The sequence below is a fragment of the Macaca mulatta genome, chromosome 18 (assembly GCF_049350105.2).
Source record: "Macaca mulatta isolate MMU2019108-1 chromosome 18, T2T-MMU8v2.0, whole genome shotgun sequence".
Taxonomy (NCBI): Eukaryota; Metazoa; Chordata; class Mammalia; order Primates; family Cercopithecidae; genus Macaca; species Macaca mulatta.
Window position 1 is genome coordinate 79,895,092 of NC_133423.1, and position 27,813 is coordinate 79,922,904.

The 27,813-nt window shown below is 43.5% G+C and overlaps 1 protein-coding gene and 1 long non-coding RNA gene across 6 annotated transcripts in view; one reads left to right on the top strand and one right to left on the bottom strand.

Annotated features, from left to right (window-relative positions):
* Positions 1-889: 889 nt before the first annotated feature.
* Positions 890-27,813, top strand: part of LOC106994412 (uncharacterized) — a 121,962-nt gene continuing 95,038 nt past the window's right edge. Inside the window, exon 1 of the long non-coding RNA XR_013408352.1 lies at positions 890-1,293. This is a non-coding gene — a long non-coding RNA (uncharacterized LOC106994412). The remainder of the gene's footprint in view (positions 1,294-27,813) is intronic.
* LOC106994413 (uncharacterized) overlaps positions 11,588-27,813 on the bottom strand; it is a 73,064-nt gene continuing 56,838 nt past the window's right edge. For 3 of the 5 annotated variants that reach the window (XR_013408350.1, XR_013408351.1, XM_077975244.1), the window contains 4 exons: positions 19,568-19,688; positions 18,491-18,938; positions 18,082-18,233; positions 13,575-14,550 (listed from right to left, as the gene is read on the bottom strand). Coding sequence is in view for 1 of the 5 variants with exons in the window: in XM_077975244.1 (XP_077831370.1) it covers positions 18,861-18,938; positions 19,568-19,688 (199 nt within the window). In the remaining 4 variants the exon portion in view is untranslated. Of the gene's footprint in view, positions 11,845-11,887; positions 12,847-13,272; positions 14,551-18,081; positions 18,234-18,490; positions 18,939-19,489; positions 19,689-27,813 lie in introns of those variants that run through there. The other 2 variants (XR_013408349.1, XR_013408348.1) reach the window with 2 other exon arrangements.

Sequence of the window (27,813 nt, forward strand, 5' to 3'; positions counted from 1 at the left end):
TTCAGGACCAGGCCCTCATGAGGACAGCTTTGCTCTTTCATCCCACTGTGACTATAGGTGTGGTGTTTTCTCTGCCTAGGATGTCCTCACCTCCTTTGCCCACCTGGAAACCTCTATTTCTCTGCAAGACATTCACATGAGCTTTACTTTCCAGGTGAAAGTGCTCTTGGCTGTCCCAGACAGCCTCAGGTGCCCAATTGTCATAAACAAAGACAATGACCACATCCTGCGGTGACAGCTCCTCGTCTGGTTCAGTAGATGGTCTGCGAACAGAGAAGGCCATGTTTCATCTGTCTGCATGTGCAGAGCCTGACAAGCAAGGCACTCAGTAAATGTTTGTTAAAATGAATGAGGCCGAGTTCCACTTCGCTTAAGAGGATGTGGCTTCCATTCTAACAACAAGAAAAAGCCTGACATTCTAAAACATCGTAACTTTTCTTGAGCCCATCTGAGGAGGTGAGGCTACGAGACAATGAAGTGAACACAATTCCAAAGACTGACAAGTGCCTCCGACCAAAGGGGACACACCTTTGTCAGAGATGGAGGAGGACATGGCTGCCCGAAAAAGCAGGTTGGAAGGAAACAGCTAAAATGGTAATAAATTCTTAAGTGTGGCCTAAGCGCAACAACATTAGTCCCAGACACAAGGAGCGGGCATTCGTACTCACACGCGAGCTCTTTTCCAAGGTCTCCGTCGGGGCTCCTGAGGAGGCTGGGAGGCAGGACTGGAAGAGCAGAGAAGCCACCACGAGCCTAACACAGAGTAGCAACGAGCGCGGATGCAGAGTCAGCCCATGAAGGCCAAGGTGGGGAAGGGACACTGAGAAACCTCAGGGCAGCGCGGGCCCCACAAGAAGCACCGGGAACCCGCCCAGAAGGCCTCTGCCCCACCCCCGCGGCTGTGAGCGCCCACTTCCGGGTCACTTCCGGGTCCCGGGCGCTCGCTCCTCTGCGTCCGGCCATGAAGGCCGAGGTGGGGAAGGGACACTGAGAAACCTCAGGGCAGCGCGGGCCCCACAAGAAGCACCGGGAACCCGCCCAGAAGGCCTCTGCCCCACCCCCGCGGCTGTGAGCGCCCACTTCCGGGCCACTTCCGGGTCCCGGGCGCTCGCTCCTCTGCGTCCGTCCTCCATGCGGCCTCCTCAGCTGTGACACGACCAGGCTCTGCATGGGTCCCCCACCCAGCGCTGCAGCTCAAGAGACTCTCCAGACAGTCAGCTGGGGCCGTCGCGGGCCGCCTCACTCGCCTCTCCTGTCACGGGGATGACTTTCTCATGCTGCCTGTTGCCCAGGGTAAGAGCCATCGGTTCATAGATTTTCCTTAAGGTTTTTAGTGTTTTAAGTCTCAGCGGTCCGTCTGGTACTTGTTACATCATCTTGGTCAGAAGCAAACGTTCAATTGATTCTCCACAAAGGTGCCAAAGCAATGCAATAAAGAAAAGAATGCCTTTTCAATAAATTACATAGAAACAACTAGATTCTCACATGCTAAAAAATAAACCTCAGCACCTACCTCCCATCAAACAGAAAATGTTACATGATGGGTGCATAACCTGAACGTAGCAGTTAACATAAACGTAATACAGTTTTTAAGGGAAAGCATATCTCTAAAACTTAAGAGTAGGAAAACATTTCTTAGATAGGATACAGCAAATAACAACAATGAAAGAAAAAAATGGTAGATTTTATCAAAACTGAAAATTTTTGCTCATCAAGTGACTGTTAAGAAAACAAATAGGCAAGCTGCTGACTTGGACAAAACATTCACACAACTAAAAACGATTATCTAGGATGAATAAAGAACTACTACAATCCAATAATAAAAAGACAACTAAAAAGTGGTCAATTAATATGATCAGATATTTTACAAGGAAGGTATACATATGTCCAATAAGGATGTAAAAAATTGTTCAATGCCATTAGTCATCAGGGAGCAGCAAATAATTAAAACCAAAAGACATACCACTACATAACCACAAGAATGTCTAAAATTAAAAACACTGACAGCCACAAATGTTGGTGAGGAAGTGGAGTGACTGGAACTCATATATTGTTGGTGGAGGTATAGTGGTATCTAGCAATTTCTTGCTAGGTAACATACACTTACCCTATGGCCCAAAAGTTCTATGCTAGGCATTTATCCAAGTGAAATGAAATATATATTCATTTAAAAAGCTCAGATTTGTAATATCCAAAACTAGGAAACTCCCAGGTATCTATCAATAGGAAAACAGATACACAAACTGCAGTATATTTGTATAATGTGATGCTGCTCAGTAATAACAAGGAACAAATTATTAATACACAAAACAACATCAATGAATCTCAAAACCATGCTAAGTGAAAGAAACCAGATAAAAAAGAGTATGTACTACTGTCTATACATTATAATTACATTTATTTGAAATCTAGAATAAGCAAAATGAATGTACAAAAAAAAGAGAGCTATCCATCAAAACAATGATGATACCAAAAAAATCAGATTGATGGTGCCTCTGGGGAGGAAGGAATGGTGGGAATTAGCTGGCATAAGGGACTTTCTGGGATTACAGTACCATTCTATGCCTTGACAGGGGTTTGGGTTATACAGATTTAGGCAACTACCAAAATTCAACAAATGATAACCTTAAATATTTGAGCATTGGATTGATTGTAAAATTTACCTCAAAAGAAAAAAGTTAAATGGATTGATGGATGAATAGAGGGATGGAAAAATAGATACATATGTGATAAAACAAAGACAGTAAAAAATAGTAAAGTCTAGGTGGTTGGTATATAGATGTTCACTTTAAAATTCCTTCAACTTTTCTTTGTGCCTGAAAATTTCATAATATAAAGTGATGAGAAAAATTGTGTTAAATGAATAGGGCAAGATGCTAGTCTTAGACAGGCCAAAGTACTAGAACAGGGACTCAAGTACAAGGTTATAGGACAAGACCAGTTAAACAGGGGAATAATAGTAATAATGGCCATCATTTATTTATTGGATACTCACTGTACGGGGCCCTGAACAGGGCACTTCTCGAAACTCAGCTTGCTTAAGCCTTCTAACATACCCATTTTACAGATAAGACACTAAAGGTTAGAGAACTTATGTAATTCATCCTAAGCCCCACCCCACAGCCAGAAAGTGGGTAAGCCAAGGTTGAGCCCTGGCCTATCAGATCCCAGGCAGCTTATCCATCATGCTGTTCCTCCTTTGCTACACTTCAAAGGGAAGGCTGGAGCTACTTACTTGAACCAACAGCTTTTAAGATTAGAGCAGGGCTGATTTGATGAGTCACTGGAATATTAGAGTCCAGTCATGTGTTGCTTAACAATAGGGATACATTCCAAGACTGCATCCTTATGCAATTTCATCATCATGTGAACCCATGGAGTTCATTTACACATACCTAGATGGTGTAGCCTACTACACAGTTAGATTTTATGCTATAGTCTAATGCTCCTAGGACACAAACCTGTATAGCAAGTTACCGTACTGATTATTGTAGGCAATTGAAACACAATGGTAAATATTTTATGAATCTAAACATTTCTAAACATGGGAAAGGTACAGTAAGATTTGATATAAAGTTTAAAAAAAAAAGATACTCTTGTATAAAGCATTTGCCATGAATGAAGTTTGCAGGACTGGAGGTTGCTCTGGGTGAGTGAGTGGTGAGTGAATGTGAAGGCCTAGGATGTTACTGTATACGACAATAGACTTTACAAACTCTGTACACTCCAGCTATGCTAAACTTATGTTTAAAATACAGTAAGTGTGATATGACTTTACAACAGCTACAATGTCACTAGGCTATAGAAATTTTTCAGCTCCATTATAATCTTATGGGACTATATTTTAAATTCCTTCTGATTGGGCAAAGAATGAACTCCAGGGTCTAGGAGAGGGCTACCAAAACTGAGGTTCTGCAGTATACACTATGCGGCAGGGACCATATCCCTCTCATGTTCCTGCTATAAACCTACAGGGTTATATAGGTTATATACCTATAGGCATTCCACAAATGTTTACTGGTGAATGAATAAATACATACAGAAATAGGAAACCAGACAGATCATTATAAATTCTCAAGCAGGAATGTGACTACGTGAGTGGGAAAATCATCTTTCTAGATCAATCTTATTTCTCTCAAACTACTTCTGAGATTCTCCAAAAGAATGCAACTTCTTTTGAATGGCTTATTCCTGGAAAGGTTTTTTGTTGTTGTTTTTGTTTGGGTTTTTTGTCTGTTTGTTTTTTGCTGACACTAGAGGTATTCTTTGCACATTCTAATGTATGCCAAGAAGTCTGTAAGAGTTGTGAACAGTCTCAGAATCTTGCTTTTGGAAGATCTTTAGAGGTTGTTCAGGCTAGCAGCTTCCCAAATACAGGATAGTAAAAGAGTCTTGTAATCACTTTTCTCCCTCTTTGCAGGAGAAAGAGCAAAGATTCTAACCTGACAGCAATAGAACAAATGAGAACCACAAAAATCTCTTCTTGAAAGATTCTTAATCTGTGGGAGAGAGTTGCTTTATGAGAGGCCAGGGGCCAGAGCAGGCATGGTCCAGGTTTTGAGTGTTCCAGAGAAGACAGGTCTGCCTGTGCCGTCTCTAGATTTGGTTTTCTTAAGTGTTCTGAAGACAGTTCTATATGGTAGGCCGGGTAATGGAAAAAGAATGCCTCGCCTAAAGACACACTCAAAATAATTTTCTATTTCTGGTTTCTTTAAAAACGATGCTCCCAAACTACTCTTTCAATGAGATTAAAGCCTATTTGCTTCTTTGTTCAAAAGGAATGGGATTCCTTATGTAATTAATTGAGGGCCTTTTGGGCTACTTAGATTCTTTTACAGAACTGGAATTCATCAGTAGGTTCTGGTGTTAATGTGGCTGAACCGCTTCAGAACACTCAGTGATTCTCACAAAATCCCAGTGGTGCAGTGTTGTTTTTGTTCACGTTGTGCAAATGAGGAACTAAGACTCAAATAGATGAAATAACTCACAACGTCATTCCGCTGGTACGAGGAAGAACAAGAGAAGGAGAGCTGATCTTCATGCCCAGGTGAGGTCTCTTGACTGTCAGCTTGGTCTTTTCACAACAGAACTTGAGTGCCTGTTTTTCCCAGGTGCTAGCAATTAAAGCACTCCTGCTAATACTCGTCACAAGAATAGCCTGGGAGTCCGAACTCAGCATGTTTGGTTGTTGCTATTTAGATTCATGACTTATTTTGAAGCTGTCAGGCATTCCCTGAGACCTGATGCCAGGTTTGTAGTTAAAGGAGAACCATGACCTATCTCCAGAACATTCCCTGTGAGTCTGAATAGGATAGAAGTTATAGATCCCTATGTCTTCACTAAGTTCTTAGTATATTCGGAATGGCTCATGCTTACATCCTTTCTGTCAATCTTCCATCACTCTCTGGAACGTGATGTAAGATCATCAACGAAGCAGAATCACTGGAAAGCAGCTAGAAGGGAGTCAGCCTTTGAGTGGGATGGGCCCATGGTTTCCTTGCCTCTTGCTTCTTCATCATTGACAAGTCAAGGTGCTGGCTAAGTGGAGACTCAAAACAGGAGAATTCACAGACGGTTCGGACAAAAGTAGCTTTTTTTTTTTTTTCCTTAAGTGGAATTATCTTGACCAAGTCTGGCAAAGCATATGGAGACCTAACTAAAAATGGCAGCCAAGAAACTATCAGAAGGGTCTATAACCTTTGAAAGAACTCAATAGTACCTGGCCACATCTTCAATCTCTAATGCTAGGGGATGATAAATTATTCAGATGAAATAATCTTGGCTTCCACTCACCACAGCCCAAGAGCATTGATCCACATCATCACTAATGATGATGAGCATCACCAATCCACAGAGGTCTTCATGATGAGATGCCAACATGAAATGGAGGAGTGACAGCATCTCTGCTTTAGACAGTTTACCCCTTCCTCACCCTGAGATTTCACATGCTCTTCAGCGGGCCTCCAGGAGTGAACTGTTCTTCCTGCTACGTCAAACAGCAACATGAAGATCAATTATCTACCTATATTCCCTGTTGGGCTCAGCGTTTGGGGTAGCAAAGGACTGATTCAGATCCCCCTGCTGGTATGGAAGACAAATCCATTATCTCACTTCCATACCAGTGCTTTTAACATCTAGATCAGTGCTTTTAAAACTTAGATTTGCCTAAGAATTATCCATGTATCTTGTTAAAATGCAGATTCTGATGCACTAGGTCTTACTGGTAGATACTCTGCCTTTCTAGCAAGCTCCCAGGTGATGCCAATGGTCCTGGTCTATGGATCACTCTTTGGAAGGCAAGGAACTACATGACTGTGAAAAGTAGGCCCACCCTCTAGACTCTCCACCCGGGTCTAACCTCTACATTATAGCAATATCACACCTCTGCTCAAATCCACTTTCTCTCTCTTTTTTTTTTTTTTTTTTCCAGACGAGGTCTCGCTCTGTTGCCCAGGCTGGAGTGCAGTGGCACGAACTGGGCTCACTGCAGCCTCTGCCTCCCCGGTTCAAGCGATTCTCATGCCTCAGCCTCTGGAGTAGCTGGGATTACAGGTGTGTGCCACCACACCCGGCTAATTTTTGTATATTTTAGTAAAGACAGGGTTTCGCCATGTTGGCCAAGCTAAATTCACTCTTTTGCCTGACATTCAAGGTCCTGTACAAACTGATCCTACTTGCTTTGTAACCTTTTCTGTCATTGCTCTCTTCTCATGATCTGCATCTCAAGCAGGTTGAACTATTGCTGCTTCCCAGACATACTGCCACTCTGCCTTTATTTTGTTCTTTCTTCTACCTGGAATGTTCTTGCCCACCTCTTTCAAGGCCCAGCTCAAGTGCTGCCTCCTCTATGAAGCCAAATGAGTCCCTCCAGCCAGAGGCCTTCTTCCTTCCTCTGGCTACTGATATCACTTTATAGCTATTTCTCTTGGGGACTCTATCACTATCTGTCTTAAACTATGACTTGTGGACCATGTCTTTTATCTTGTCTCTACTATTATTCTTTGTAAACTTTCTTAGGGCAGGTTCTGTTTTGGTTTGCTTGTAACATATAGACACTTATCACAATGAATTACACATAGCAGGTACTTGGAAGTAAGTGCGCGTGTGTGTGTATATCAGTTAATTTTATCAGAGTACGATTTAAATCAATAAAATGCATAGATTTCAACTGTACTGTTCATTGAGTTTTGTACCCAAGCAACTACCACCCAATCAAGATAGAAAACTTTTCCATCACCTCAGAACACTCTATTTCCTGTTCCAGCCAATCCCCTGCAACAGCTCCCCTCCCTAGCTAGAAAATAACTGTTCAGATTTCCACCAGCATAAACTGGGAAAATAACTGTTCAGATTTCTACCAGCATAAACTGGTTTTGTCTCTTCTTGAATTTTACATAAGTGGAATTATAGAAAACCTACTCCTTTATCTGGCTTCTTCCACTCAACATAATGTCCATGCTGCCACACTTTGGAAATAGCTTCTTAAATAATTCACTGATGGGGGCGATGGAAGCGTTGGTTTAGTGAAATCAGACTGGCCTGGGGACTTTCCTGAATTCAAGGACATTTTGGACTTTCTGTGCTTGCTTCCTGCCTGATGTCCACCTGTTCACTAAATTACTGAAACTCTTTGAAGCCCTGTCGCTCTTTCTCTGCCAGCACTTCTGCCTCCTCCACAGTGCCCATGTGTCTTCCCACTATTGCCAGCAAAGGGCTGTCTCCCGACTGCCTTCCCTACCAGCTCCCTAAGACTCTGTTGCTGAGCTTCAAGGTTCTGTGTTCCCTCGGATTGGCTCTGTCTGTTGGAAAAGATGTGCTCTCCACTGTTGGTTTCTGTTTGTTTGTTTTTGTTTTTGCCAATCAGCTTTTCTTCTTTGAGGATGAGGGTGGGTCACCCTCTGAGGCTCAGCCAAAGTCACCCATCCAGTGTCCTCCATGCCCATGACCTGCTATGGCTCATATCAATTCTTTGGCAAGAGGCAAATGCAACTGGAGCCCCCAGTGGGTTGCTGGCCCTGGAGTCTCCTGCGTGCTGCAACCTGGGAATTCTCACCTGAAGTCAGCTTGCTCCCCTCTGCCAGGCCACATGGCCCAGCAGTGGTGACAATGGCAGTAGGCCATTCCTGGCTAACAGACTCATGCTTGGTCTGGTTCTTAGTGTATGTTGGGCTGAAAAGAGCAAGCATTGCTTCCTTCCCATCATAGTAGTCACAAAGGGCTTATTCTCATATCTTTTATTAACTTCGCTGTTGTCTAGGTCAGAGTTGCCTCTCCGGGTCTGTGTGTGACTGATAGGGTGAGAATGAGGCCCAGACTGGACAAGTCCTAAATTGCGGCTCCAGAAAAGGAAGGCCAGGCCTGCACCTCCTGACACTGGGACGTATGGCTGAGATGTGAGCAAAACGCCAGGTGCCACCCACAGTGAATTATCTTAATCTGGGAATAAGGAAAGACAGCCATAGGGTCACTCTGCCATTTTGCACTTTTTTTGTTTTGAGACAGAGTCTCTGTTGCCCAGGCTGGAGTGCAGTGGCACAATCATGGCCCACTGCAACCTTAAACTCCTGGGCTCAAGACAGCCTCTCACCTCAGCCTTCTAAGTCGCTAAGATTACATGTATACACCATCACGCCTGGCTAATTTTTAATTTTTTTCTGCAGAGACAGGGTCTTACTGTGTTGCTGGGGCTAGTTTTGAACTCCCCTGGCCTCAAGTGATCCTCCTGCCTGGATCTCCCGAAGCGCTGGGACTACAGGCGTGAGCCACCACACCCAGCCCATTTTGCACTTTATGGGATTTCATTTCCTGATTGCTCCTGAAGGACATGTGTTCCTAATAATGTGGAACGCCCACATAACCCTTGCAGCCCTATGAGGTCAGCATTGTTATTCCTGTCTTAGGAAACCACAGCCCAGAGAGGGTGCTGACCTGTTCCTGGTTGTGTAGCACAAATGGCAGATCCTGGATTTACACAGGCCTGGCTCCAAGCTGTTCCTACCACTCCATCACCTTGCCTTTCTGTCTGGCTCCTGGAAGGTGATTACGATGTCTCTGATCTCATATATCCCATCAAAGTGCTTAGATGTGCTGACCACAAAGCTCTTCTCGGCTCCTTACAGCACTTAGTGGTGGGAAGCCAAGAAGGAGCTAGTACCTTTCCCCTCCCCGCCAAGGGGTCGCTGGAGCTTGCGGTTCCCGCCCATATGCATTAGCCTCTGCTGCATGACTTGATATTTGCGGTATACTGACAAGACCTATTGTATTAGTTTGCTAGGGCTGTCGTAACAAAGGACTGCAGACTTGGCTTAAACAACAGAAACTTATATTTTCACAGTCCTGGAAGTTGGGAAGTCCAAGATCAACCCTGTCAGCAGCGTTGGTTTCTTCTGACACCTCTCCCTACCTAAGCTTGGAGATGGCCATTTTTGGAGTTGGCTTAGCAATGGCCATTTTTCCCCCTATGTCTTCATATCATCTTCCTTCTGTGCAAATTGTGTTGTAATATTCTCTTATAGGACACCAGTCATAGTGGATTAGTGCTTTAATTGTTTTAACTTAATTACCTCTTTAAATACAAATATAGCCACATTTTGAGGTACTGCGAATTAGGACCTCAACATACACATTTTGGGGGAACACAGTTCAGGCTGCAACACCTATCCAAAAGTATTTGCCATTCCAGGGTTACGACACATTTCAAATTCCTACCATTGGTCCTCTGAGCTAGAGTTTCGTTAAAGTGCAAACATTTTAACAGAAGGAAAGAGTATGGAAACACAGATTCCTACTAACATTGCAGTCATTTTTCCCTATAAATTACTCAGCCCAGTGCCAAGCCTGCTGAGATGGCCTTAGGGCAAATTATTTGAGAATGAGGGAAGAAATTAAGGAATAAACTATAGGGTTCTGCCCAAGAGCCTGGGACAACATGTGGTACCGTATTGAGCTGTGGCTTCATGGATGGAGTGTAGAGGGATGAAAGATGCTGACAGAAACTAAGATAAGATTTACCCACTTTTAGGATTTTGCTGGGCACTGTGTGGTAGAGTGTTAAGGTATGAATTTTGGAATCAGGCAGAACAGGATTTGCTGGTCACCAGCTGTGAGCCCCTGGGCAAGTTGCTTGAGCTATCTGGATCTGTTTCCACTGAGCACAGTGGGGAGATATTAACGCCACGCTCCTGGAGTTGTGATGATGAGCCATCCTCCATTGGGCAGGGAAAGCATGGAGCATAACAATAGCGCACAGAGATGTTCAGGAAATGAACCTCATGCACTGCTCCAACACTCCATCAGAGTACACACAACAACCTAGATCCCAGAAGATATTTCCGAAGTGATGTGGAAAACTTCCTTCCTCACTCGAGTGGAACCAGGATATCCCAGAGAAAGAGCAACCCAGCCGCAGACCTGAAATTCAAAGCAATAACCAGGACCAAACTAGTAAGCAGATTCCAGAAGAATGAGAACTTTCCAGTGTCTGACCTGGCCCTCCGATGGAGAGGGCCCCTGCTAAGAGGTGGCCTGGAACACTCTGAGGTGGGGACAAGGCACTTCATTTTGAACTTGAACCCCAAAGTCCACGAGTCCAAGCTGAAAAGTTAACCCCAGAGCAAACCACGCCACAAAAGACCACAACGTAAGGGCTAAACAGCCCCGACAATCCAGAAGCCAAATCACTGGGAGCTGTTAATCCAGAAGGGGAACCAAAGCCAAAAGCCACACTGAGATCAGAAAGCAAAGGTGCTCCCAGCCAATGGGACCAAAGAGGAGCAAGGCAGTGATAGACTCTGGAACCAGCAGGAAAACCAGCTGCCACCAGCTGCCTGTGGCTGAGAGTGGAGCCACATTATATGCCCTTTAAGAGTGAATATGCAAATTAAACCCATTATGACCTGCAGAGAGTGAGAAAAGACCATGTCACAGCACGTGCCACCCACCTCCTGCACCCAGTGGGCCTGTGCCTTGGCATGAGCAGGGAGTGGAGCTAGGGCTCTGCTATCTTCGAGGACAGTCTCAGCATCTGGGGCAGTTCACCTGGTGAGCATCTTGCCATCCTGAAGGTGATTTTGTTGATACAGATTCAAATTTTTCATATAAAATGGCCTCTAAACGCAAGTCAAACACTGCATCCGATGCTCAGCTCAAGGGGGCAATACTAACAGTGTGCAATTTTTACCACATGTACTGGCCAGACAACCTGAATCCTGTGAAAGTCTACTCTGTATTTGGTACCTATGAATGCAGGCGGGGGCAGATCCTGAACTGTGAAAAATAAGTATTTGTTGTTTAAGTTACCTAATCTATAGTATTTTTGTTATATAGCAGCCTGAACTGACTCAGACATATGAGTAGTCAAATTCCGAGAGACAGAAAGTAGATTGGTGATAATCAGGGGCTAGAGGAAGGAACACAGAGTTGGTGTTTAATGGATACAGTTTTACTTTGGGAAGATGAAGAAGTTCTGGAGATGAATAGTGGTGATGTTTGCACAAGAATGTGAATGTATTTATTGTCACTAAACTGCACACTTAAAATGGCTAAACACTAAATTTTATGTCATATAAAATAACATATGTATTACCACAATTTTTTTTTTAAGAATTGGTACTGTGTAACTAATAGACATTCCCCTCACCAGGAAATCTCTGACCAAACAGCTCAATTAGGTTAAGAACTATGTGCTCAGCAAGTGTATCTACTGGTGTGTTTTGTGGCCATTTTGGCTTTGCCTCCGCTTCCGTTGGAATTGAAGATGCCCAGCCTGTCAGCTGAGCTGCGGGTGGGATGGTTTGTCCCAGCTTTGCAAGGTTAGCCAGAGAGGACTTCGTGTGTCTGAGGCTTCTCCCCTTTACCAATAGTGGCAGTCGGGGAGATGCCTCTTTGCTCCTGGTATTTTCTTCCACGCAGAAACAATCTTAACAACCAGGCCATTCTGGCCTCTGGTCTTCCTCACTTCTGCTCAGCAAAAGTGGAGTGGCCTCTGCCGTGAGGGAGAGCCTCGTGTACCCAGCCCCTTGCTGTCTGCATCTGCTTGGGAGCAGTCCCACTGCAGGAAGCCCACCTTCTGCTCCACATTCCCCGTGCCTGCTGCCTCGGCCTGGGGCTGCCTGGTTGCTGGGCTGTTGTGATCAGAAGCCCCCATGCCTGTAGATCTAACCCTCCTCCTCACATACCATCCTCATCGGTAGGAAAGGTGCTAGGTTGGTCTCTGTCTGCCAACTCCTTTGTCTTTTCTCAATTCGTTCAGAACTTGGGTGGCAAGAGCAATACCGGCAGGAGGCTCAGAGATCTAAACATCATTTCTCATTGTGTTCCTGAAACCACCAGGGGCTGAGTTGCTACATTCCTCTGAGGACATTGTCATGCTCTGGGTCTCATCTCAGCCCAAACAGAGGGGAAGGCAGCCTGGGAAGCAGGGTCCTCCGTCTGAAGCGGAGCTCACCCACTGAGGTGCGCAAGTCCCGCCAGCCGGACTCCAGAGCAGCTGCTGGAAGGACACTCTGCCCTGGAAGGATAGAACATGACACTGGGGGGACCAGGTCACACACAAACAAGACAGCCTGGCCAGAGGAGGCAGCAGAAAGCTCAAACATGGTGGTTCTTTTTCTATTGCTGGGTAACAAATTATCAGATATTTACCAGCTTAAAACAACCTGTGTTTATGATCGCACAGCGTCCATGGGTCTGGAGTCTATGGAAGGTGGGGCTCGCCTGTCACCTTCAGATCCAGCCCGGGGCAGAGTTCCCACGTCAGTCCTTGCTGAGCAGACAGCATTTCAGCAACAATCTCAGTCTCTGACCTGGGGGGTTTAGAATTAAGTCAGTGATCTGGGATATAGAGGCCTGGTCACAGCAGGCTGGGTCCTCAGCTCAGGGTCTTGCAGGCTGCAATCCAGCTGCCAGTCAGGCAGGGGGGTAACAGTCAGCACACACCTCTTACCACCACAGGGCCCCCCAGGGATCCATGAATGCCTGGAGATGGGCGGCTGATGGGAGGCAGCAGGTTACAAACCCCCACAGGGTACGATTCAGAGGCCTTGGGTAACATAATCAGACAGAAGATAGAAAGAAGGCACAAAGTCATGTACGAGGCCAATCTGGAAGCACACAGCGTACCTCTTCTGGGGCTCGGGCCAGCAGAGCAGCAAAAGAGAATCATACCTGAGAGAGACGAGGGAGCCTGCCCACTGTGACCAGGCCTCTGTATCCCAGATCACTGACTTAATTCTAAATCCCCTGGGTCAGGGGCTGAGATTGCTGCTGAAATACTGTCTTGTCAGTGAGGACTGATGCAGGAACTCTGCAGGGCTGGATCTGAAAATGACAGGCAAGTTCCATCTGCAAGGAGTGGGAAGGCAGAGGCCACCAGATGCCTTTAAGCTTTTACTCTTGACCCTGACTTCTCCAGATGAGCTGCTCACCTAAACCTTTGCTCTCCTGATGGTCCTCATTCTACCAGCTTTGTGCTCCTAAACCTCCAGGCTGCTTTTTCTACCTATGCTGCCTTAGACTGCCAACTGATGACAAATTGTCGGCCTCGACTTCTCTGCTTTTTTCTTCTTCTTCACTTCTGAGGTCTTTGCTCCTGATGAAAGGCTGGTGTTGAAAGGATTCCAGCCACAGCCTGGACCACACCCCAGGAGCCAGTCTGTCGATGCTCTTGTCTGAGTACCTTTCTCATAAATCAGCCAGGGAGGGGTTCAGTCTGCATCCTGGCCAGAGATCGATGATGCTAATGGCGTCTGGTCCATTAGAGGTGGAAGAGTTACAGCCTGTGCAAGTCTGCAGCGAATTGCACCATCAGCTCTGCCAGGTACAGACTCTGGGAATATTCCTTGGTAGTTCTCTGGTCACTCAGAACAGGGCACAGTAGAAGGAAAAACCTTGTCACAGGGCCCTCTGACAGACGGTTCTGTCCTATGCCAGGTTCCTCGTCCTTCCTAGTCCTAGGGACACAACCCCTTGCAGTCATCCCATAAAGTAGTTTTCTTGATTATTACTGTAATAGAACTGTCTGTAGACAGTCATCCTTCTCCCAAAGTCTGTAGCCACTCTGCAAATTATCCTCAGAGAGCACTTTAAGCTGGACCACTCCAAGGATGAGGACCTGGAGGAAGCATCTGGATAGATACAGCCTGTGCCGTGCTGCATTGGGAGGGGGTCATCCCAGTGTGGTTCCAGGATTATGGCTCTTGGAAATCCCAGTAAGGATGCCTTATTCTAGAAAATAAGCTTTATGGTTAGCAAAGATGACTATGTTCTCCTTATTAATGGGTACCATTGGAAGATAGCGCATCCCTGGACCTACTCCCTAGGTCACTTCCATGGTAAGGCTCCAGTCCCTCCACACAGGTTCACTCAGGAACATCTCTTATTATCCAGGCAGCAAGATCCTATTTGCCACGTTGTATTCTCTTAGACCCATCTTTTAGCAGCTGTGACTTATGCACATCTTCATCTCTAGGGTATCAAAATCCAAGATCTCTAAATCAAATGTAGGCGATGGCTGGAATTTCCCCATCCTGTGGGCAGCAACTTTTGGGAACACTGACAAAATAGAAGAAAAAAAGAGGCTGGATTCTATTTGCATCTTAACACCAACGGCTGAATGAAGCCCTGACTCCCCGTTTTGATGTGCTACCAAGTTTGAATCATGCTGACACATGCCCATCTGTCAGGTGGAATAATGGGGGTTTGAGTGGCTTGATTGTAGCCCAAGGATTAAAGTCCTGCTGAGTTACCTGGTGTTGAGTTAAGGCAGTAAAGAGAATGCTCTTCTCTGCCTAAACCAAAGCAAAGACAGAGCTTTTTCCGCTAATGGCAACTCCTAGCCACAGATCTGTTGCTAAAAGGAAAACAAGCCCATCTCCTGTTTGTTCTTTAATAGCCTCATCTCTGATGTAAGCAGCCTTCCCACCTCCAGAAACTCAGCATTAAAGTGACATCATTGAAATTTGCCATAAATACTACAAGCACTTTTTTCAAAATGATCTGGTTTATGAGCAGGGTAGCATAGCCATAACAAGCACCCCTTTCAATACCAACGAATTCTATTTGAAATAGCCTGTTCATTATTCCATCCGAGGGTCTCTCACCCCTCCTACTTGAAATGCAAAGCAGAATTTTTAAGATTTTGAACTCTGAAGTCAGACATAACTAGATTCAATCCCAGCTCTGAAAATCACCATGGGGTGTGAAAGTTACAAAACATGTCATCAAAATTTTAACACTCCTTCCATCAAGAGCTGGGGTCCATTGTCCCCTATGCTTGAATCTAGGCTCTGTGACTGCTTTACCCAATAAAGTGCAACAGAAGTTATGGTACCAGTTTCTGGACCCAGACTTTAAGAAACCAGCAGCTTCTACTTGCTGTCTCCTGGGATGTTCCTCCTTCTCAGCGCCCAGTCATCCTGCTGGGAGGAAGCTCAACAGCTCATGGAGAGGTCCACGGAGAGGAGACCCAGGTCCTCAGGCCCATAGCCCCAGCTGGGCTCCCAGCCAACAGCCAGCACCAATGTGCCAACCCTACAAGTGAGCCATCTTATAAGTAGTCAACTAGCCCCCAGGCTATGAATAATGCTACTGTGAACATTCATCTACAAGTTTTTATGTAGACATATGTCTTCACTTCTCTTGGGTATTTTCCTAGGAGTAGAATAGCTAGACCATATGGTAATTCCATATTTGACCATTTGAGGAACTGCCAATCTGTTTTCCACAGCGGCTGCACCATTTTATATTCCCACTAATGATATATGAAGACTCCAGTTCTCTTTATCCTAGCCAACATATTTTATTATATGTATTTCTGCTTAGAGCTATCCTAGTGTGAGTGAAGTGGTATCTCATTGTGCTTTTGATTTGCATTTCTCTGATAGCTAATGATATTGAGCGTCGTTTTATGCACTTATTGGTAATTTGCATATTTTCTTTGGTGCATGTCTATTAGATCCATTGCCCATTTTTTAATTGGGTTGTATGTCTTTTTATAATTATTTGTATATCCTAGATATTTAACAGTTATTTGTATATTCTAAATATCAATGTGCAAATATTTTCTCCCATTCTATGGGTTGTCTTTTTTTTTTTTTCTGAGACAGGGCCTTGCTCTGTTGCCCAGGCTGGAGTGTAGTGGCACAGCTGTAGCTCACTGCAGCCTCAAACTCCTGGACTCAAGTAATCCTTCTACCTCAGCCTCCTGAGTAGTGTGGACCACAGGCATGAACCACTGTGCCCAGCCCTTTTTTTACTTTCTTGGTGGTCTCCTTTGAACCCCAAAAGTTTTTGATTTTTATGAAGTCCAATTTGTCTATATTTTTTTTGGCTACTTGTGCTTTAGGTGCCATATCTAAGAAACTATTGCCTAATCTAAGGTCACAAAGATTTACATCTATTGTTTTTAACAAATGTTATAGTTTTAGCTTTTACAGTTAGACTTTGATCCATTTTGAGTTAATTTTTGTATATGATGTGAGGTAAGGCATCCATTTAATTTTTTTACATGTGGATATCCAACTGTCCCAGAACCATTTATTAAAAAAACTATTCTTTTCCCCATTGAGTTATCTAGGCACCCTTGTTGAAAATCAATTGACTGAAAATTTGAAGGTTTATTTCTGGACTCTCAATTGTATTCCATTGGTCTATATATCATTCCTAATGCTACTAACACACTATCTTGATTACTATAGCTTTATGGTAAGTTTTGATATCAGGAAATTGAGTCTTCCAACTTTGTTCTTCTCTTTCAAGATTATTTTGGCGATTCTGAGTCTCTTGCATTTCCATATGAATTTTAGGATGATTTTATCAATGTCTGCAAAGAACCCAGCTGGAATTTTGATGGAGATTGCACTAAATAACTCTACAGATCATTATGGGGAGTGTTGCCATCTTAGCAATATTAGGTGTTCTGATTCTTGAACATGAGGTGTCTATTTATTTATTTAGATCTTCTTTAACAATGTTTTGTAGTCTTCAGAGCATTAAGTTTTGTACTTCTTTTGTTAAAAATATACCCAAGTATTCCATTCTTTTTGATGCTATTGTAAGGGACAGTTCTTGCTGTTTTTTCAGTACTAAGAAGGCCTTCCTTGCTAATGGTTCTAAGATAGAACACAGATATTTCAAACTACGTAGGAGTTTTAGGCTTCTGGTTAAACTTTAGCTATTTTACAGTTAATCAACTGGAAATAAACTACATAATAAAGACTTTTCCTTTGCCCTGCTCCAATAGGGTCTAACAAATTAAATTTATATTTTCAAGGAGCTTACTTTTCGTTTTATTTACTTTTGTTTCTCAGTTCAAATGCAATCAGCAGGGAAACAAAATGTGGCCCACTATGCTTTCCTCAGACCTATGTTAAATAACCTTACTTTAAAGAAACATAAGGCAGAAGTCCTTTCCCAGCTACTTTCCTTGAAAAGAATTCTATCTTTGGGTTATTTCTGTATGCCCTTTCGGCAATGCAATCTTTAGTCTCAACATATGTGGATATCAAGTTTCTTCTTTCTTGGGAATAATTAGAAAAAGCATAAAGTGGAGTTTGGAAATAGAAAAGAGATGATATAAAAGAAGAGTAGTGGGAATTTTGCGAATAAACCTTGACAGAAATGAAGGGAGCTGACGGCAGGGCCTTTTGTGCCTTGAATAGCTCCTGCTCGGTGAGGAGGGACCTGCTGAGGGACTCTAGTGCCCAGCAGGGCATGGCCTGGCTGTGGCTTCAGGCATCGAAATCAGAAAGAAACCAAAATGGGCTTCTTTTTTTGTTAGCAAAAAGTTTCAAATATACCAAATTTTAAAAATACATATTTGTCATAATGAACAAATACAATGTACCTCCAGGAACCCACCACCCCAGATTCAACAATCATCAACTCATGATCAATTCATCTATAAACCCACCAATCCCCCACCTCCACCTCTGATTATTTGGAAGAAAATCACAGACATTACATTATTTCACCTACAAGCCTTTCGTTGTATATGTATATATCCATATCTGTATGTGTGTCTGTGTGTGTGTGTATAATTTTAACATTATAAAATATTCAACCAGGTTCAAATTTCTCCATTACCTCATAATTTGTTTTCCTGATGGTTTTTTGGATCAGGATCCAAAAACTTATATGAAGCTTCATGTGTTGTAATTGGTAGATGTTTCCCTTTGAGTCTTTTAATCCATGTTCCAATGAAGATCCAGGCACGAGGAGAAATGCACATGAGTCGTCTGCAACAAAGCAAAATAAATGTGTGTTGTCCCGTGGAAATTGTAGGCAAGGACAGTCTTAACCACTTTCAGCAACCAATAACAGTGAGTATAAATTTCACAGGTCATAGATTCAAAAGCATAAAAATGTAACTTCATTTTACCAATTTTTAACTTGAGCCCCCCCATTCTGTCTTTAGTTTGAAAACTCAACCTAGCCTCAGATAAATTTAATCAAATGCAGTGAAATTTCCATTTTAATCACATTCAGAACATACCTTCCCTGATTTCCTCCTGGAGCTGGTGTGATCCACTTAAATGCAGCTTGTGGTGGTGGGGAGGAGCTTATCTGAGCTCCTTCTATTTCATTTTCCCCCTCTGCATTAATTTTTGATTACTGTGTAACAAACTGCCACAAACTTAGCAGACTAAAACAACACTCATTTGTTAGCACAGAGTTCTGTAGGTCAGAAATTCTGCACAGCATGGCTGGCTTCACTGCTCAAGGGAGCAAAGTCCTCTGGAGGCTCTGGGGGAAAATCCACTTCCAAGCTCATTCCTGTTGTTGGCAGAATCCAATTCTTTTTGGTTGTGAGACTGTAGTCCTGGTTTCCTTGCTGGCCTTCAACTGGGAGGTCACCCACATCCTTACACATGAACCCCTCCATTTTCAAGCCAGCAAGGCTGCATCAAATCTTCCATGGGCTTCAAACTTGACTCCCTTATCTGTAGCCAGAGGGAGAAAACTGCTTTTAAAGGGATCATGTGACTAGGTTATTTCCCCCTCCCCACAGATCGTCTCCCTGTCTTCACACCAACTGATGTGGTAACTTAATGGCATCGGCAAAATGCCATCACAGCAGCTTCTAGGTGCATATATACCAGGGACTTGGAACCAGGGTGGGGCGATGGGATCTCAGAAGTTTGCCTACAATGGTCTCCATGAGACACAGCTGCATCCTTAACTGTCCACGCCATACCTTCTGATGGTGGGTCTCCTCATCCAGTCTTGAGTCCTGCTCTCTCTCTCTGTCTCTTTCTCTCTCTCACTCTCTCTCTCTCTCTCTGTAACCTCCAGCTAACCTCCAGAAGTGAGAAAGGCAGGACTGGGGGCTGAAAGAGAAGTTGTCCCCCAGTGTGTTGTAAACTGCAGCTCCAACTCCGATGGCCATTCACAGTTGGCCCAAACTGAGACAAGGAGACTGGGCTTTTATATCCCCACATTGCCCAGTCATTGGCCACAAGCCACTTCTTGGAGGAAGGGGGTGAGGCCTTACCTTGCGGAAGGGGTTGATGCCTAATCAGTTCCCCGTGGCTGAGGGCAGTTTCTGATGACAGACCCAGCTGAGAGATACCTGCTGTTCGCAGTTGCTGGGAAATGGGTGCCTCTGTCCAGAAGAGGGGATACCAGTGAGCGCTGCAACAATATCCACTCCACCCATCTGTTCTCCTTTCCACATCACAATTGGGCCTTTCCTTTTGAATATGTAAGCCAAGAACGTTGGATTTTCAATGCATGAGCTAGCAAAAAAGACTTCATATTTTACAAACCATCCTGCCACAGGAAAGTGGATATTCAAATGCATAGTATCCATTATTATTAATTTAATGTATAATAGAATTTCATTGATTTTTTAGTTGTGCATATACTACTTTACTGGGTGTTTTCATGTCAGTAAAACATTTAAGCCCCCTCACATCCTTTCTGGAACACAGTGAGAAATAAAATCATCAAATATTCATGTGTTCTCATGGATTATTTTACACCTGGAGTCCTACTGTTAGATATGAGTTCTAAATTTCTTTTCAAATAATCAATATGTCAGTATGTTCAATTCTTTGCCTTCTACTTTTAAACTTAACTTCCTCATAAAGCAATCTTTTTCGATTACCTGCTCCACCCTAACTCATTCCGATTACCTGCTCCACCCTGACTCATTCCAATTACCTACTCTACCCTGACTCATTCCGATTATCCGCTCTGTCATAACCATTTTTCCCACCAAAGCACTCACCCCGTCATTCTCTTTAAATTAGCCAGTTGGAATTAGTTTAGCCTGTGCGGTCTAACCCTAGCCAAAAGGGTAACGGCACAGCAGCAGGGACCACATACATCAGAGATGAGAACTCCTTTCCCTCCCTTGTCTAATTGTGCACTCACCATTGCTCCATCTGCAAGGGTGCACCCATCTATAGAAGTAACTTGCCTTGGCCGGGCGCGGTGGCTCAAGCCTGTAATCCCAGCACTTTGGGAGGCCGAGACGGGCGGATCACAAGGTCAGGAGATCGAGACCATCCTGGCGAACACAGTGAAACCCCGTCTCTACTAAAAATACATAAAAAACTAGCTGGGCGTGGTGGCGGGCGCCTGTAGTCCCAGCTACTCGGGAGGCTGAGGCAGGAGAATGGCATAAACACGGGAGGCGGAGCTTGCAGTGAGCTGAGATCTGGCCACTGCACTCCAACCTGGGTGACAGAGCAAGACTCTGTCTCAAAAAAAAAAAAAAAAAAAAAAAAAAGTAACTTGCCTTGCTGAGAATTAAAAAGAAGATTTTATATTTGAGCACAATTTCTTTTGTGGCACCGAAACTTTATTTATAACACTACCAACTCAGTTCTTCCCATAAAATACAATAGGGGTTGTTTTCTAAATGTCTAGTCCCCATTAATTTACCCAAATTGACCCAAGGTTTGGGAAGCCTGAATTCCCATCTGTCTTACTACCCCTGTATCTCCAACACATGCTGCTGACTTGTAGTAGGTGTTTGGCAGTGAATGAATGTCTGATAAAAATAAATATATGCATACACAAATAAGATTAATGTTATATATAACGTTTCAGTGCCACAAAATAAATAGCACTCAAATATAAAATTTTCTTTTACTTCTCAGCAAGGCAAGATGCTTCTGTATAAGGGTGCGCCTTACAGATGGAGCAGCAGCGAGTGCACACTTGGACAAGGGAGAGGAATAAGTCCTCATCCCTGACGCACGTGGCCCCTGCTGCTGTATCATTCCCCTATTGGCTAGGGTTAGACCACACAGGCTAAACTAATTCCAATTGGCTAAAGAGAGTGACGGGGTGAGTGCTTTGGAGGGAAAAAAAAATGGTTATGAAGGGTGAAGAATGAGTCAGAGCAGGGCAGGTAGCAGGTAATCAGAATGAGCCAGGGTGGAGTAGGTAATCGAAAAAGGTTGCTTTATGAGGAAGTTAAGTTTAAAAGTAGGAGGCAAAGAATTAAACATACTGACATACTGAATCTTTGAAGAGAAATTTAGAACTTATATCTAACAATCCCTCCTCTTGCATTTCCTTACAGATTTTGCTGTTCAAACTTTTAAAACATGTCTTGGCTTATTTGCTCTGCTGGATTTTCCAAAAGAAGAAGCTTCTTTGGATAAGGTGAAGGATAGTTAAGGGAAGTTTTAGTAAGTGCCATTTCTATGAGCCCCTCCACCAACTTACAGATGCATGGTATGACACAGCACCCGAAAAGAATAAATAATCCTATTACAGTTGCGAGGGAAATGAGAATTGAGGCTATTATTCCTTTCCATTTACCGAACTACTTTTCTAGCCGTCCTCTAAAGGGGTCATTTACCCCTGAGTTGCTAGCTAACTCATTGGATAGAGCAGTCAGACCTTGCAATGCCTTTGTTATACTTCCATTAGGGGCAGTGTTGTTTGGGATGAAAGTGCAACATTGAATTTGAATCATGATGCAAACTCCTCTTCTTTCTGCTAATACCATGTCTAAGGCTATTCTATTTTCCCAAGCCATCTGGCTAGTAGCCCCTAATTGTACAGCTATTTCTTTAACAGCATCTCTAGTGTAGTTAATAAATCGCTGTTGGTTGTAGTAGATGTAGTTTATTCAATCTACATTTTTATTAACTGTCACCCACCAAACTATTGACTCAAATCCTGCAGCTATTTCACTTCAAGCTTTAAATTGATCTGGTATTCCCTATGGGACTCTAATTGTGTCTAAATAGACATGAGAGTTGAAAGACCCATAAGGGGCTTCTCTAGCTTTATGATGTCTTATTTTTCCTTCCGCTGGTTGATGAAATGCCAGGGTGAAAGGGATAGCCAATTGGACTAAAGCACAAGTGTCACTCCAGTTATTTGGCAGAGTGTCCAGTAAAGGTTCACCACGATACCACCACACATCCACTCAATGATGAACAAGGGCTGACTGACTGATAAGCTCTAGAAAATTCTTTATGCTCACTGCATCCCTTCAGGTCTCCGAGGAACGCTAAGTTTCCTCCCTGTCGTGAGAGAAACAAAGTGAACTTAAGAGTTGGGAGATGGAAGCTGGATGGCCCTTGGGGGCTGAGTCACAAGGTGCCAGACTTTGGGATACAGCAGAGAGATATAACATGTTACACTGTTAACTTTTAGCAAACTTTACTTTTGTTGAAAACCTTGTAAGTTTGGTATTTCAATTATCCTTTGCTGTTAATAAGACCTTGTTTAATCCAAATTAACTTAGAATTGGTATAGATGGTTTCTTCCTGGTTCTGTAAGTACTTTAAGGCTTGGAAACAGCTCACACATTTGAGTAGACCAATTATTAGGCAATTTTCCTAATTCTGCTTTTACAAGAGTTTCCCTGTTAATTACTGAATACCTATTGTGTCTTTTTCCCTCAGTCACCGGGAGGAACCATCTACCCTCTCGGGAACTGTCCTGAAGGGAGTTCCTCCTAGGTCTGGTCAGACCTTTGTGTGGTAATTAATTAAGATTTAGATCCCCTGTTAGGAAACCTGCTGGGTTAAGGGAATTATCAGTGGTTAATGTTAAATCATGTTTTTCTAACAGAAAATAGCCCCACACTGTAAGATTTTTGAGTTAGTAAGCTACATGTTTGCTTTTTTTTTTTTTTTTTTTTTTTTTTTGAGACGGAGTCTCTCTCTGTTGCCCAGGCTGGAGTGCAGTGGCTGGATCTCAGCTCACTGCAAGCTCCGCCTCCTGGGTTCACGCCATTCTCCTGCCTCAGGCTCCCGAGTAGCTGGGACTACAGGCGCCCGCCACCTCGCCCGGCTAGTTTTTTGTATTTTTTAGTAGAGACAGGGTTTCACCGTGTTAGCCAGGATGGTCTCAATCTCCTGACCTCGTGATCCACCCATCTCGGCCTCCCAAAGTGCTGGGATTACAGGCTTGAGCCACCGCGTCCGGCCTTTTTTTTTTTTTTTTTTTTTTTGACTTAGGGTAGTTCTGAACTTGTGAGGTGTACTCACAATGAGGTTTCCTCTAAAAGCTATTTTTCTACTTTCTTCTGCTAGCAAAGCAGTTGCCGCTACAGATTAAATGCATTTGGGCCATCTGCAGGTTACTGGGTTAAGGATTTTTGATAGGAAGGCCTCAGTGCTTTCGGGCTACACCCTTGTTTATACTGACAACAAGGTGGTATTGGAGTGTTATAGGATCACGCAGAAGACCTTCAATTATCTATTATAGGTTTCTAATTTACCCTGGCTTTTAAAGGAATATATTGCACTGTTTTCTCTTTACTACATCTATCTCTCTTTCTCTCTTTGACTTTCTGTCTCTCTTTTTCTCTCTCTTTGACTCCCTCTTTGTCTCTCTCTCTTCCTCTCCCTCTTTGCCTCTCTTTCTGTCTCTCTCTTTCTGCTCTCTCTCTCTCTTTCCCCTCTCTTTCTCTCTCTTTCCTCTCTGCTGTTCTTTCCCTGCCTCTGTCAGCCACTTGTGCTGCTGTTCTTCCCTCTCCTTCCCTTTCCCCTATGGGAAGGACAGGCAGAAGTGGAGCTACTCTTTCTTCCGCTGAAAAGAGGATGCCCAAGATGGACATTAACTTGACTCAAGTGTGCAACTGAGGTCCTAAGAATTGGTCAATTCAGTCTGCCAAATTGAGTGAGTTTCTTAATCCTGAGTTCTAGTTTGATTGCACTGTGGTCTGAGAGATAGTTTGTTATAATTTCTGTTCTTTTACATTTGCTTAGCTTAGGAGTGCTTTGCTTCCCACTATGTGGTCAATTTTGGAATAAGTGCGATGTGGTGCTGAGAAGAATGTATATTCTGTTGATTTGGTGGGGAGAGTTCTGTAGATGTCTATTAGGTCTGCTTGGTGCAGAGTTGAGTTCAATTCCTGGATATCCTTGTTAACTTTTGGTCTCGTTGATCTGGCTAATGTTGACACTGGGATGTTAAAGTCTCCCATTATTATTGTGTGGGAGTCTAAGTCTCTTTGTAGGTCTCTAAGGACTTGCTTTATGAATCTGGGTGCTCCTGTATTGGGCGCATATATATTTAGGATAGTTAGTTCTTTTTGTTGAATTGATCCTTTTACCATTATGTAATGGCCTTCTTTGTCTCTTCTGATCTTTGTTGATTTAAAGTCTGTTATCAGAGACTAGGATTGCAACCCCTGCTTTTTTGTGTTTTCCCTTTGCTTGGTAGATCTTCCTCCATCCCTTTATTTTGAGCCTATGTATGTCTCTGCTCATGAGATGGGTCTCCTGAATACACACTGATGGGTCTTGACTCTTTATCCAATTTGCCAGTCTGTGTCTTTTAATTGCAGCATTTAGCCCATTAACATTTAAGGTTAATATTGTTATGTATGAATTTGATCCTGTCATTATGATGTTAGCTGGTTATTTTGCTCATTAGTTGATGCAGTTTCTTCCTAGCATCGATGGTCTTTACAATTTGGCATGTTTTTGCAGTGGCTGGTACCGGTTGTTCCTTTCCATGTTTAGTGCTTCCTTCAGGAGCTCTTGTAAGGCAGGCCTGGTGGTGACAAAATATGTCAGCGTTTGTTTGTCTGTGAAGCATTTTGTTTCCCCTTCACTTATGAAGCTTAATTTGGCTGGATATGAAATTCTGGGTTGAAAATTCTTTTCTTTGAGAATGTTGAATATTGGCCCTCACTGTCTTCTGGCTTGGAGAGTTTCTGCTGAGAGATCCACTGTTATTCTGATGGGCCTCCTTTTGTGGGTAACTCGACCTTTCTCTCTGGTTGCCTTAACATTTTTTCCTTCATTTCAACCTTGGTGAATCTGACAATTATGTATCTTGGAGTTGCTCTTCTCGAGGAGTATCTTTGTGGCATTCTCGGTATTTCCTGAATTTGAATGTTGGCCTGCCTTGCTCCGGGAAGTTCTCCTGGACAATATCCTGAAAAGTGTTTTCCAATTTGGTTCCATTCTCCTCGTCACTTTCAGGTACACCAATCAGACGTAGATTTGGTCTTTTCACATAGTCCCATATTTCTTGGAGGCTTTGTTCATGTCTTTTTACTCTTTTTTCTCTAAACTTCTCTTCTCGCTTCATTTCATTCATTTGCTCTTCAATTACTGATACCCTTTCTTCCACTTGATGAAACTGGGTACTGAAGCTTGTACATGCGTCATGTAGTTCTCGTGCCGTGGTTTTCAGCTCCATCAGGTCATTTAAGGACTTCTCTACACTGGTTATTCTAGTTAGCCATTCATCTAATCTTTCTTTTTTCAAGGTTTTTAAGTTCTTTGCGATGGGTTCGAACATCCTCCTTTAGTTTGGAGAAGTTTGTTATTACTGATCATCTGAAGACTTCTTCTCTCAACTCGTCAAAGTCATTCTCCATCCAGCTTTGTTCCATTGCTGGCGAGGAGCTGCGTTCCTTTGGAGGAGAAGAGGTGTTCTGATTTTTAGAATTTTCAGCTTTTCTGCTCTGGTTTCTCCCCATCTTTGTGATTTTATCTACCTTTGGTCTTTAACGGTGGTGACATACAGAAGGGGTTTTGATGTAGATGTCCTTTCCGTTTGTTAGTTTTCCTTCTAACGGTCAGGACCCTCAGCTGCTGGTCTGTTGTGGTTTGCTGGAGGTCCACTCCAGACCCTGTTTGCCTGGGTATCACCAGCGGAGGCTGCAGAACAGCAAATGTTGCAGAACAGCAGATGTTGCTGCCTAATCGTTCGTCTGGAAGCTTCGTCTCAGAGGGGCACCCAGCTGTATGAGGTGTTAGTCAGCCCCTACTGGGAGGTGTCTCCCAGTTAGGCTACTCGGGGGTCAGGGACCCACTTGAAGAGGCAGTCTGTCCATTCTCAGATCTCAAAATCTGTGCTGGGAGAACCACTACTCTCTTCAAAGCTGTCAGACAGGGACATTTTTTGCTGATGCGTAACTTCTAAATCTACCCAAGTTAGGCAGTGCAGCTGAGCCAGGATCAGACATTCATGCTGTTTTCAGGCAAGCTTACAAAGCTACATTTTTACCAGTGAGAGCCACAAATATGGTCTATTCCACAAATGTTCTTTGCCCAGACTGAAGGAAAAGACTAGTATGAAGATGATAATTCCTCCCAGCGTTGATGATCAAAGAACCAGATTCTGTCTACACTGGATCTGGTTGCACTGGCTGACTTGAACTCATCTTGGTCAAGAACAGAGTCAGGCCCAGTTAATTCTGCTAGGAGAAAGTGAGTAGCTTGGCTCCAGGTCAAGATGTACAGGAGGTGGTCATTGAGGAAAACACGTGCCCAACTCATCCAACAGCTGACCGTTGAGAAGACCAAACACCTAAACTGCTCCCGTGGAGTTTGAGGAGCTGGCCAGACTATTTCCAATGCAGTGAAAATTTTCCATTTGATTCTGAATAACTGCTTATAAAACACAAATAAATGGAGCACAGTTTTGTAAGTTTTCTTCAATTCTGGCAATAAAGTAAGTGAATTCATTGGAACAATTCCTATGCTAAGCTGCTAACCAGCTGACAAACCAGATCAATAGGATGCTGTCTACTCCTCTGACAGCTACATTTGTGTCTTACCACCTCTAATTGGTATTTGATTTTAAATCTACTTCCAAAAATATGTTTTTTAGAAGTTTAAGAAATTTACTATTAATATTAATTTGAATAATAAATTATAAAATTATAATAATTAATGTGGTATAAACATTTAAAAATGCAATTGAACACATTATGAAGTTGAGAAATAGATCCATATACACACAGAAATTTACTAAAGGATAAGGTTAGCATTTCAATCAGTAGAAGAAAAACAGTTTATTCAACAAATGGTTAGGGGACAATTATTAAGAAAACAGGCCGGGCGCGGTGGCTCAAGCCTGTAATCCCAGCACTTTGGGAGGCCGAGACGGGCGGATCACAAGGTCAGGAGATCGAGACCATCCTGGCTAACACGGTGAAACCCCGTCTCTACTAAAAAAAATACAAAAAACTAGCCGGGCAAGGTGGCGGGTGCCTGTAGTGCCAGCTACTCGGGAGGCTGAGGCAGGAGAATGGCGGGAACCCGGGAGGCAGAGCTTGCAGTGAGCTGAGATCCGGCCACAGCACTCCAGCCTGGGCGACAGAGCCAGACTCCGTCTCAAAAAAAAAAAAAAAAAAAAAAAGAAAACAATTTGCAGCCTGGGCAATATAGGGAGACCCCATCTCTACAAAAAAAATTAAAAATTTGCCAGGCATGGTGGCACATGCCTATAGTTCCAGCTACTCAGGAGGCAGAGATGGAAGGATTGCTTGAGCCCAGGAGCTCAATGCTACAGTGAACTGTGATAACACCACTATATTCCATCCTGTGTAACAGAACTAGACCCTGTCTTGAAAAAAAATAAAAAAGGAAAGAAAAA